The sequence below is a fragment of the Pollicipes pollicipes genome, unplaced genomic scaffold (genome assembly GCF_011947565.3).
Source record: "Pollicipes pollicipes isolate AB1234 unplaced genomic scaffold, Ppol_2.1 Scaffold_6686;HRSCAF=7923_pilon_pilon_pilon, whole genome shotgun sequence".
In the NCBI taxonomy this organism is placed as follows: Eukaryota; Metazoa; Arthropoda; class Thecostraca; order Pollicipedomorpha; family Pollicipedidae; genus Pollicipes; species Pollicipes pollicipes.
The window spans coordinates 26848810-26861552 of record NW_023596921.1 but is presented as its reverse complement, the minus strand read 5'-3'; the positions used below and the strand labels follow the sequence as shown (position 1 = coordinate 26861552).

Sequence of the window (12743 nt, the reverse complement as noted above, 5' to 3'; positions counted from 1 at the left end):
CAACACCTTGTCAGTCGTTCGCTTCTAGACTGCTTTTTCATCTTCTTTTCCATGCAAGTATATGATAAAAGCTTAAGTTAATCTCACCATATCGCCCTAGAGACGATAGCGCAACTTCTTCCACGACGCATTGAGGCGGCATTTTCCTTGCGAAAATACATTATTTATGTTTCATGGTAGGAATATAATAAGGTCGTCCTCAAGCTGGCGGCGCAGTTTTGCTCGCCAGGTAACAAGCCTGTCGTGTCCCTGCCAATACACAGGCTCATTATTTGCATTCTTGGAATACAGTAATGCACAGCATATGAAATGGCGAAAGCGCAGTATTTTTGCAGATGCACACCGCTAGAGACAGATTTTTTTTGCCAGCAATACTGTCACAGTTATGCTCGATGTCGCTACAGCTCCAGTTGCCCAGCCACCTTGTAAGTGGCACTTAGTTGCCACTGATGCAGCCAGGTGTTTAGCAGCCGAAGAACACACACAGCACATGCACGTGCCGCATCCTACATCTGCAGCAGCGGCGTGAGAGCGGGCCAAACGCAAGCCCTGATTCGGCTCTGTTTGATTGCCCAGGATACCGGTGCCAGTGACACGTTCAGGCGTTCAAAGTCGGTTGCCGAATCGCGCGCCAGCCAGCCACTGACGTCCGGACTCAGGCGTGTAGCTCCGCAAAATGAGCGAGGGCTGGGCACTGCAAAAAATGAGAAACCCATCCCCAGAGAATGTCAACAAACGGTTTCCTCTCCGGATTTGACCAATTTTCTTCTTACAGTTGGGGGCTGGAATCCGTGGTGTTGTTTGGGGCCTGAAGCCCCCCCCCCCGCAATGAAAAAGAAGCTTCTCTCCTTTGCAGGCTTGGGTTGCATCTAGAAGTCCGGATAAAGCTCACATGTGGATAGAAATTTTAATCTCTGCCTACCTTCATGATTGAAGGGCTTACTCTTGTTGTGATTTGCAACTCTGCTCATTCTCATTAAGGCGTTTTTGTGCGATGTTTGTCTCCCCGTAGTTCGACTGCGATGTCAAACATTCGGTCATTACGGGCAGTTATGCGGGGAAGAAGACGCTACACTTATATGACATACTATTCCAGCTGGCAACATCGGCGCACCAATATGAGATGACCATGTATTGACAAGCCTGTAATGTGGGGGGGGGGGGGGAGGTGATCGACAACTTCAGTCACCGTGGGCCTCCGAGCGGCCCTTGGCAGCCGCGCCAGTCCCAATACTTCAACGGCTTGCCTCTCCCCGTCGATCTGACCCGTTTCTCGTTGCACCGGTTCCCCTGGTCATCGGTTGGCCCCCGGATGTCAAGTGCTGGCGTCAGCCGGCCCCGGTGAGCGCCTGTCTCCGAGAACACGTGTCCGTCGTCGTAGCTGCGCTGGGCCACCTGTGCGACGGCCGCCACAGCCGGCGAACAGCCCGACGACACCGGAAGCTCGCATTAGCCTGCTGACTCCGCACTGCCGCCGCTGCACGGGCGTCGCACGCGGCCAGAACATGGTGTTGTGCAGGTAATGCGGCCACGCTGTGGCGAAGCTGAGCGTCTCTGAGCGGTGTCGATGGCAGGATGGAAGGCTCACCTGAAGACGACATCATACAACGCTTCGTAAAAATGCGTGTTTAATGTGATTGGATTGCGGCGCATTGCTTCTCAGCCCGTGTTTGCAACGCCGCCACCTCTGACTTGCAGACGCGCGTGACGTCACGCACCATATGACAGGCGTAGCTGCGAGCCGGTTTGCTGAAGCTTAAGTCGCGCGCAGACTCGTCACAGGTCACGCGCATGAACCTACGCATTCACTACCACAGGTCATTACAATCAGCCATTCCCTCTCCCCACCCCGCCACCCCCATTTCGAACCCCAACCCGCCTTCGCTCTGAGCTCCAAACCGCTCCCGGCTCCAAGCCCTAAGCGGCCCCCGCTCCGAGACCCAACACAACCCCACTCCGAGCCCCAACCCGGACGCGATGCGCTGCCCCGTCCTGTCAGTTCGCCACCAGCGTCACCGCCGATGCCGGATCACGTGGCGGAGGAGGCCCTCCCCCCCCCCCCCCCCCCCGGCTGTCCGCCGCACGACGAGGATTTCCCCGCGCCGCCCGACGGGCCCGATCCCCCACCATCCGTGTGTGGGGGGGGGGGGGAGGGGGGTCGTCGCCGTCGGCTCCAATGACATGACGTCGGCGGATCGCAGCGAACCGTCGCGGCCAATGGACAGGCGGGGCTGCGGCGTTTCCGGCGCGGGGTGCGGGACGGCCACAGGACGCGTAAGACACAGGCCGAGCAGAACCGGCCGCGCGATTCAGTGCGGGCAGCCTCAGTAGCAGCGTGTCCAGCTAGGGCAATAAAACGTTGATCGTTTACTGGCCGGTGTTGATGGCCTGTTTTCTGGAGCCCTCGGCCGGCGCCGGTAGCGTCCAGAGTGCGCCCGGCCGGCACTCCAGGGTACCGGTCCAGCCCGCGGGGGTCCCGACGCACCGGACTCGCCTCAGAGCGGCGCCGCTCCGCTGACGCTCCGGTCAGCGGCCGTTACGTGGTCAGGTGGCCACCCAGTCAGCGGCTGTGACGTGGTCAGGTGGCCGTCCAGTCAGCGGCTTTGATGTGGTCTGCCGGCGGCGGCGGCGGCGCTGGCAGCGGCGGCGCCGTGTCAACACGGCCGGCAGCCCTGCCCGGCCGTGAGTCAGCCTCTGCTGGCATCCACCCCTCTCGCGCCACCCGCGCCCGCGCACTGGCTGCCAAATACGGACCGCGGCTACGCGGCCCTGTGCGTGCGCCCAGCCTGCAGAAGGCGGACGAGGTCGGCAGCCGTCCAGCGTGCGCGGACGGACTCCACCCGCCGGCGGGCTCGCGCCGGCTCCGCCCCCGGAAGGCTCGGGCGGGGCCGAGTCTGCAGAGCGGTTTCTGCTCCGAGTCTCGCAGGCGGCGACTGGGTCAGCCGGCCGGCGCCTACCGCAAGCGCTGATGGCTCGCGCGGAGGACCACTGCTCAGTGCGAACTGCTAACTCTCGAGCGAAAGCCCGTGCCCTGCTCAGAGAGCTAGTGTCTGGAGAGGCAGCGGCCGTCCGTGGTCGGCGGCCTGACCCCCACCCCTTTCCCCCGTCGTTTCGTGACCGGGCCAACCTGTCTGCAAGGTGACAGACACCCGTTACGAGTGCGGGGGTGTGGCCGGCCGTCGGCTCGACGGTAAACACGCGGCGCGCCGCCACAGTCCGGGGCTCAGACGGCGTCCCGCTGTTTAGTCTGGCGCCGCGCACCTGCACGTAGTGACTGCGTCCAGCACGAAGTGACAGTGGCGGACTCTCGCCACGTGCCGTACGGCACGGGCTCAACGGCGACTACAACGCTGGGATGGAAGGAGGTTGAAGTTGTAGCGCCGGTGGGTTGTACAACCCGAATTGAGATGTAATGTGCACGGCGGATAACGTCAACTCACAATGATTTGTGAACTTGGTAGCAGCACTGCACCCAGTTTAGCTCGTGGCAGGAGTTTTGAGTCGTCACCGTCGAGGGTGTATGTTCGCAAAATGAGTTGGGGGCGAGGGTGGGGCTGATCAGTGATAACTGAAGGAATTTACCCCCAAAATATGCAAAAACGCGTCTCTCCTCAGTTTCGCCCGCTTTCTGTCCTAAGTCATGGGGGGGGGGGGGCAGACGAGACTGAAGCCCAAGTCAGACGACTGGAGCCTTCCCGACTGAATAGAAAACTACATTCTCGGCCGCCGCACCACGTCACTGGCGCGACCGTTATACAGTCAGCGGGCCTGGAGGAAAGCCGCGTTTCGTGCCGGTATGCCGAAAACGGTCCGAAGCATTTCACGGGCTGGCCCAAGTGTCAGCCTATTGGCATTTTCTGTTGGGCTGTCAGACGGCATTTTTCTCGTGCTGGCCGGTTTTGAAGCCGGCGTGGAGTGCGACTGGCTGCACCTACCTACGGTGGAATGTTGTCTGGGCTGGCCCACGAGGCATTCCTGACTCGGCGCCGCTATGGTGGGTACTATGTCCGTGGGATGTGCAGCGAAGCTTGCGGTCCTAGGCCGGTTCTTTTCGAGACTGGTGACTGGTTCTGCGAACCAGCAGAGCCCAGTACGCTCGAGCGGTGGCCGTGCTGGCGCGCCCACCGGCCACCGGTGCCCACTCCACGGCTGAGGGGCTTCCTCCCTTCCGGTGCCCCAGGTCTCGGAACACGCGTCAGGATGCTGCCTCATCTCGACAGCGGCGGGCTTTCGTGGAAGCGCTCCGTTCTCCGCTCCCACCCCATCGTGGGCCACGTCAGCGCCTTGACGTCGACCACCGAGAGAAACAGCCGGATACTTTGACACTTGTATTTACCATCGCGTTATCATATAAAAATACCGTCTTCTGTTTGCTGCTGGGTATGTACACACAACACAACATACGGCGTCGGCCGCGGCTACTAAACCCACTACGCGGGTCAACAATGGATGATGCCCTTAGAGAGAAGGTCGCAGACATGACTGAGTGCCAGTTCCGAGCTAAAACGTGAGACAAGGCAACACCGACGGTCCCGCCCAATGCGGGTCAGCACACAAGACAAGACCGAGAAGGGCAGCGTTCAGACAGGACTGATGGTTCAGCAGCAACGTTCGACTAGAGCTACCGGCCACCGCGACCAGTCGATTCCCCCGGTGCGATGACTTTGGAACATCTTTGGTTTGCTAGAACGAGCTTCGCAATCCCCGACGAATGTGCGAGGTCTTCCGAGACGTTAGTGTGACGTTTTCCTGCATGGTGTCATGGCACTGGTTTAGGAATCTGCTCGCACGCGGGCGCGCGTCTTGCGCCTCCCACAGTCGAGTGCAGGTCTCCCGGCGGCCTGATATGTACAGTACAGTACTCCGTAGTTGAACACGTACGCACGCGCACCACACCCGCTCTACAACTTCCAATAATATATAATAATAAATATACACGGGCACGCGCATCCATCCGCTGTATCCGGTGAGCCGCGCAGGAGGCCGGCGGCCGTCTCCGTCAGACCAGCCGCGCCGCAGCGTACTAGGAACATAATAATAAAACTGTGTGGCACCTGCCGGCCGCGCCCGGCGCCGCTCAGATCTGGCTCCGATGGTATGTACAATGAGAGGCGCCAGGCGCCAGGGCCGAGCGCCAGGCGCCACCGTCCAGCGGACCGGGCCGCCACTGAGCCTAAATCACCAGCTACCGGCCACCGGTCGTCAAACGCTCTCCTGGCTGGAGCTCGACTTGTCGGAGAAGCTGAGGGAGCCAGACGTGCGGCGCACCGGAATGTTGGTGGGCGGCGAGGCGGGCAGGCTGGCCTCCATCCACGGGTGGCGCATCACCTCCTGCAGGCTCAACCGGTCCTCAGGCCGGATCGAGAGGCAGCGGCGCACCAGGTCGCGCACCTCCGGCGACTGGCTGCCGCGGAAGGCCGGCTCGGCGCGGATGATCTGGTGGTCCTCCTCAAACGGTATGTTGCCACACACCATGTCGTAGAGCAGGATGCCCAGCGACCAGGTGGTGGCTGGCTCGCCGTGGTAGCTGCGATGCTGCACCCATTCGGGCGGAGAGTAGACGCGCGTACCTGTAACGGCAGAGAGCCACGTCAGAGACGGCCGGGCGCGCGCGCGCACGAGCGGATGAATCGATGCCCTGGCAACGACGCCCGCCGCCCGTTGCCAGGCGGGCCGACGGCGTCTGCTGCGTAGTACGGCGGGTATCGAGCCGGCGCCGCCGCCAGGGCAGAGCGGGCAGAGCGGCCGGCGCCGCCACGCCGCGCCGCTATCTTTAGCCCGCCGCGGCAGACGAGCGCCAGGCGGGCCCGACGAAACACGAGCGCGCGGCCGCCCGATATAGCCCCGCGCCGCGCGGCCGCCGCCGCCGCCAGCCAGACGGGCCCGGAAGTGAACCGTTACCGCCCGGACAGACGTCCAATGAATGGCGCCGCGCGGTGGCCGCCGCGTCGAGCGACCGCGTCCGACGGACGATGCCGCCTCGCGGCGCCGCCGCCGGCCCGTCCGGTCCGCCCCGCCCCGCCCCGCCCCGCCGCCATTTTCCCCCGGCCCTGACCGTTACTCGAGCGTCGCCACGACCGACGGGCCCCACCGCCGCTACTCACCATCGAAGTCCGTGTATAGTCCGTCCTTAAGGCGGGCGCCCGAGCCGAAGTCGATGAGTCTCAGCTCGCCCGTGCGCTGGTCCACCAGGATGTTCTCGTCCTTGATGTCGCGGTGCACCACCCCGGCCGCGTGGCACTCCATCACAGTCCGCACCACTTGCTTGAAAAAGCTGCGTGCCACGTGCTCGTCCAGCGCGCCCCGGTCCGAGATGTAGTCGAACAGGTCGATGCAGTTGTCGGGCCGCTCCAGAATCAGGATGAAGCTGTCAGCGCGCTCGTAGAACTCGAAGCACTTGACGACGCCCGCGATATTCTGCACCTCCTTCAGCAGGACGATCTCCAGCGGTACGCGCTGGTAGTTGAGCTGCGGGAGGAGGCCACGGTCAGAGGCGCGCAAGGACCGCGGGGCAGAGAGCCACACCATCAGGGAGCTGCGAGCGCACCATCTGCGCGTCGGACCACGCGCTTTCTCGCGGCGAGACCGCTTTCTCTCGGGAGCGTGGCGCCGACGGGAGCCCGGCAGGCTGACGGCACTCACCATTCCCCAGCTGCCGACGTTCCTCTTGAGCACGTGCTTGATGGCCACAGGCAGCCGGTCACGGTTCCGGATGCCGGCGTAAACCGTGCCGAAGCCGCCCTTGCCCAGCACCCGGCCCACCGAGTAGGCCTGGGCGAACGGCATCTGACGGGGCGCCGGCTCTGCCGAAGAAGAAGCACACTGGTCAGCTGACTGTTTCCCTGGCTACGAAGCCCGTATTAACACCCCCGCCCTAGCGGCGCGCTCCACAAAAAATGGACAGCACACGCCACGAGCTACGAGCGCGGCAAAAACTGCTCCGGATAGGAGCAACCCTTGCGAGGGCGTGGCGATGTTGCGCGGCCAGAGGCGAGAGCAAGAACGTGCCTTGCTGACACACCAGTTTTTCCTCAGCTGCTGGAAGGAGAATGGGCTTCAAGGAACGCAGCCCCGGCAAGGTCGAGTTTCACGAAGCCTGTGTGACAATCGCTTGTTGACCCGGTTTAACCGGCGGTCCAATCACCCGTCAAAAGTCACGATAGCTTCCGGCACAAATTCTGGAAGTCCCAGCACCAACCAGCGCAGCTGGAAGTCGCTCCCCAGTCGCGTACCTTTCGCCTTGGCTGGCACCTTGCCTCGCACATCGCAGCCCATCTGCACTGACACTGCCGGCTGGGTACGCATAGCGTGCTGTGTGGGACCACGCTCAGCGCTCACGTCCGACCCCGGCCGCACCCCGACGCCGACTGCCAGCCGGGGGCGCGCCGCCGCCGCCGCCGCCGCCGTACGAGCCGTGACGTCATGGCCGGCGTGAGCCATGAGTCGCCGCATCCGGCGGGCGGCGGCGGCGGCGGCCCAGCCCCCGTCTGGCGCGTTTCCCCGAATCGGAGCCGCGGCGCCGCCAGCGGGGTCGACGCGGGAGGGAGGCCGTCGGGCGGCGAGCGGCGTGGCCACGGCCCGCCCCGCCCTGGGAAACACGCACTTGAGAGGCGCCCGGCCTATCTGAGCAGAGGCCCCGCCCGGAAGCGGCTATCTGCACCGGATTGGGTCACGCCAGCACACAATCGGCGCCGGGCGGGACTGATGCCGCGCTGTTTGAGCGCAAACAACACGCGTCTTTCCGCCAATCGTATCGGAGGCCGAGCGTGGAGCAAAAACCATGTGTCAAAGGTTACTCCATTCATTTGATTTGATACTTGTCCACGCGCCTAGCAGCGCAGGGACCAAATTTCAGCGTTTGACGAGATGCCGCCACCGTAGTTCGCACTCGTCCTGAATCGCCCAGAGTTCCACTAAGTTTGACGCCGTACGCGATGAGAAGTCCGTCTCATCTCACGCCAGCGCAGGACGCCGAACGACCGTTATTTGCCACGACCATTTTTTTTTTTAAATAGCGGCAATCCACGACGTCCGTTTCAGCTATGCGCTTCACTCAAGCGCAGGTTGAAAGACGCGCATGCATTTCGTAACAGAGAACTACATAAGAGTTACTGCTCACGGACCGTTACATAACGTTCCTGGACTGACACCTGCACGCTTCGCGGAAAAGGACCAAGTCATGATTCCTGGAACATTTCAGAACGTCCGGGTTGTAGCGAGCATATGGAGGCACCAAGTCTCGAAGCTTTCGTGCCATTCGTCTCTTCTGCCTGACAGATTGGTCGGACGCCGCAAAGACCCTTTCCTTTTGATAGGCCATTCTTACGCCATTCATAAACAGGTGAAATTGTGCATAGAGCTTAGCTTTAAGCGTCGTAAGGAATTCAAACTCCGGAACCAAACATTCCGCGAAGTGTGCAAAATCAGCCTTTCTCACCGAATTAAGATACTGCCTCATCTCAAACAGGCGCTTAGACTTCTCACACGGGTCAAGAACTGAACTAAATAAAATTCCAAGCACAGAGCGACGCCTGATGTAGTGCAGGCAGCAGTCGATACACCATAACACGTAAGGAGGGGGGCTTCTCCCATTTCAAACGCAGCATCAGCGTCCTTGGTGTCACGCCGCGTGCTTGCTGGGACGTCGGAGCCAACAGCGCAAAACCGCCCCACGAAGGTCGCCTTGTTTATCAGCGTTGCACGCGGAACAAGTGCGCGAGCATATTGGCATACCCAAGGTCGGCCAGATGCCTGCGGAGAAGCAAAGCGTTCCTTAACGTGTTGGGAATGCCCGCCCCACGCAGCATGGCGTCGTTTTAAACTGCACTTTCTCGCATTCAAGCGTGGTGGAGGTGGAGGCGCGACCCCGACTGCCTGGGAGCTAAGTAAACGGAGACGGCGCATTCGCGCTACGGGCGCCTGAGAATCTTAACCTAAAATCCGTTTCTTGAGCGATCCGCATAATTTTACACCTCACACAGATCTCCTAGAAAACATTCGCTTCTGCAGATGTACGGCCAGAACCGACCTCACCCGAATAGAAAAATGCCAGAAACCACATACAGGACACCCGCGAGGCCTAAATGAGCCTCCCATCTACTACGAAATCAGTCTACTTGCACGGAGGCAAGTTCAACATTCTCTATCACTCCCACTAAGATAAACGAGACGCAGCACATGTTCAGATTTGTCCTCCACTCAACGAGAGACCACGACCCCGTGAACTCGTCATTGGACACTCGCTGCCCACACGATTACCAATCACGAGCGCAGGTGAGGCGCTGTATTTACCTGCTGGTTTCTCCTTGTCCGGGCTGAGTTTTCCTAAGTTTGGCATCGGCGGCATGGCGAAAGGGATCTTGTAAGCGCTCGGACTGAGCATACTGATCCTGGCATACAACCGCTGGTCGAGGCGTCTCGCGATCCTGCACCAGACAGTCGGCCGGCCGGCGCACCCACACCCCCCGCCGTTCAAACCCCAACTGACCTGGCCCGCGAGGCGCGCGCGGCCGAGCGGTCGGCGCCGGCACCGTTCCATTCGTTCGCGGGTGGCTGGCCCCAGCCAGCGCCGCCTGGACGCTCGACCAATGAACGGGCAGTGGGAGGCACCCGTGTTGGACAAACAGAGCTCGAACAGCTAGAATCGTAAGCCTTGCAGAAGACAAGAAATAAAATTGAGGTTTGGTATAGCTAGTAACCGCTAGAAAAGTGGGCTAAGCTGAAATCGTACGGTTTTGTTACTACTATATTTGTCTACCGAAAGCTGTTCGGTGGTCGACTGCCATATGCGCCTAGGCTTGGCACAAGATCTTGGCGCTCGCATATCCATTTGTTTTGGTCACACCGGATACCAATTCCAACTTCCATTTGCCTTGCTCAGGTTTCTTATTACTTAAGTGACAGCCCAAAAATCTGAAACCATTTTCAGACTACAAAACTCACGAAAATCCAGTTCCTTAAACAGCTTGATATCTTCTGGCATACATTTTACAATGGTAGGTAAGACGGGCATTAAGGCTATCACTTTTTGAAATTCGGAGTGCCTGCAACCGCCCCGAACCCAACTTTGAAAACCCACAAGGAAAGTGCACACATAAAGTTTGCATCGGCCGGCTAACATTTTTTTTAAACTCCAGATATTCATACTCTGCCTTGCGATATCATTAGCGCCAAAACAAGGCGCCGTGGGAAACTTATAAACATGCTCATCTTTTCTGTTTGATTTCATCCTTGCTAACATCAAGACAACTTATATAATTTCAACTCGCATCGAGTCTTATCATAACATGAGGGTCACCACACGAGCCAACACATAAACAAACCCGCATTCCTTCACCCACTTTTACACACTAACGCTGAGCGACACTGTTCAGCTTTATTCACTTTAAGATAATGAGCTTTTTTGGAGGGACTGCTGAGAGCGAACAAATGCAGTAACCTTTATCTCAGGCATAAAATCATTTTTGTTCCAGATGAAATGCTTCAGACTTTCAGAAGTCTCAGTAGAAGAAGCCAACAGACACCACTGTCGTTGGCAAAACGGCACCACAAAAACAGCATTGCCAATTCCGTAGACAGCAGTGGATACCTGAATAATGGCTGTTTACACTTGCCTGCGTCCAGTACCGAGGCTTGGACCTCAACCACATAACTTTTTTAATGCTCGATGTATACTCCGAATACCTTTAATGGGGTGTTCACAGAATCCCGACCAGGCTTGACATCGTCATGCCACATGGCAAATAACAAAGGATAGGCCTAGCATGTGGTGAAATATGAGTACGCCATCAAAGAGCTCATGTCTCGCCCCTAGACAGCTGATGATCCACACCAACGTGACTAGCAAATACGAGCTCCTCCGTGCACCACGTGTAACGCTTTGCATGATAGAACGCCGCATCTCCATTGACATACCCTGACCATAAAAAACAAAACTTCCAAATCAGCATTGCAAACAAACTTGTGTAGCCATAACATGGCACAACAAAACGATGCATCTAAATCGGAACAATACAACATATTCCAAAGCAGAACGACACGTTCCACAGCAGAACGACGAATCTCAATCGACATACATATGAGATTAGGTTTTCAAATAATCTACAACACAAACTCGCGTCAACTATCAACCACGCTTTAGCGCAGCACTCACTCACTGGACCTATGCGTCATCACCACCGATCGGCAAGCTTCTTTGTCACGTTTTGCTGTCAAGCAAGCTTCTTCTTCCCCCTCCTTAATGTCCCGTTTTCTGGTCAGAACCCAGTGCGACCTGGGCACGACACCACAATCGCGCACCTGCAGCATGAAGTGCTACGGGTAGACGGGTGGCGGGCGGCGCTCGATTAGGCCCAGTGGCTGAGCGAAGAATGTGTATGACACCACCTGCAGCAGGACGGCCGCCAGTGTCCCCTGCGCCCACGCCCCCGCTCCGCCCATGCCACCGTCACCTCCTCCGCCTCCACGGTAAGGCGGCTTCCAGCCAGGCCGCTAGCCTCGACTGCCGGTTGTTGTCCTCGACAGCTTGGGACAGGGCAGGTCACAGCACCGAGGTGTCCAGAGCAGCCGCATCTAAGGAAAAGCCCAACAGCAAGCTGTTAACAGCAGCATGTAAGTCATCTTTGACCGCTCAGCTCTAGCTTAAGACATGAGCTGTTATAAGAGTCACATCTAGCATTGAGCACTCGCCGTGGGGCTCGTGGGACGGCCGTGTCACAAGGACAACGTGGTAGCCAAGGGCAAGTAATGTATTGCAATATGTGGTATATACGTCACCACCGCCACCCGCGGCGGGGGAGAGGACGACAAGCAATGGGTGTCAGGAGCACCCCTGCTCCCCCTGGCAGGCACACCAGCTCTGTGCATTAACCCATGGTGACCAGATGAGCCACGATTCACAAGACAGTGAGCCAGCGAAAACCAGTTGGAAGAGCAAGCAACGAATGTACGGTGCATATTTTTGCTGCGATAAAAATAAATTAATGACGGCGTGACTTATCTGCATTTCATATTTTGCACATACATAATCCATTACATCTGTGCCTGCGTATCAATGGCAACTTCACATAGTTCACACTTCAGCCATGCACCTGTCGTTTTTATTTGCTCGATTGCGGACACATTCAACTGTTACTGTCGTTGCGTTACGACATCTGCTCACTCGCAACGGATCTCGCTTTAGGTATTTCCAATGTTATGTGCACATTGAGCCCTAGCTCCAGCGTGTCCGAAAAGCACTGAACTTCGCGGTCAGACTTGTATCTGAGGCGCGGCGCTGGGAACACATCTCACCAGCGCTACAGGCACTTTGCTGGGCCGGAGTGGAAGAGATGGTGCGCCGCTACTACTGGGCGCAGGCGCAGAAAGCCCTTTCTTGCGGCCAGTGTCCCCCAGCAAAATCGGACACGTTTGCTCGTTGCGCCTATGTGTCGTCGCACGACACTACTAGCCGCGGCCGTCAGGATGTTGCAGTTCTCAAGGTGTCGACTGGCTAAAACTCAACGACAGTTTGCATACAAAGCCGCACCATACTTGGACGCCAGGTTTATGGAGTCGACCGCCGGGGACAGCAGCGCGTGATGTTGCTGCGGTTCATTTTGACTGATTTTGTTGTGGTGTGTGAGTGTTCATGGAGAGTTTTTGGATGGCATCTGTTTTTTGCTTTTGCTGTTGCATTTTGTGGTGCTTTGTCTTGTGTTTTCCATCATTATATCAGCACCTCACGTGAATCCGTAATAACCAAC

At 58.3% G+C, this 12743-nt stretch overlaps 1 protein-coding gene across 2 annotated transcripts; it reads right to left on the bottom strand.

Annotated features, from left to right (window-relative positions):
- Window positions 1–4315: 4315 nt before the first annotated feature.
- Window positions 4316–9476, bottom strand: LOC119107656 (serine/threonine-protein kinase pim-3). 2 transcript variants are annotated; one of them, XM_037231172.1, is made up of 4 exons: window positions 9292–9476; window positions 6643–6803; window positions 6105–6468; window positions 4316–5570 (listed from the first exon to the last, which is right to left on the bottom strand). In XM_037231172.1, the coding sequence occupies exons 1-4, from the start codon at window positions 9380–9382 to the stop codon at window positions 5203–5205; spliced, it is 984 nt and encodes a 327-aa protein (XP_037087067.1). In that variant the 5' UTR covers window positions 9383–9476; the 3' UTR covers window positions 4316–5202. The 2 variants fall into 2 exon arrangements, with proteins under 2 accessions (XP_037087067.1, XP_037087068.1); XM_037231173.1 differs by lacking the exon at window positions 9292–9476 and adding an exon at window positions 7233–7362.
- Between the last annotated feature and the right edge of the window lie 3267 nt (window positions 9477–12743).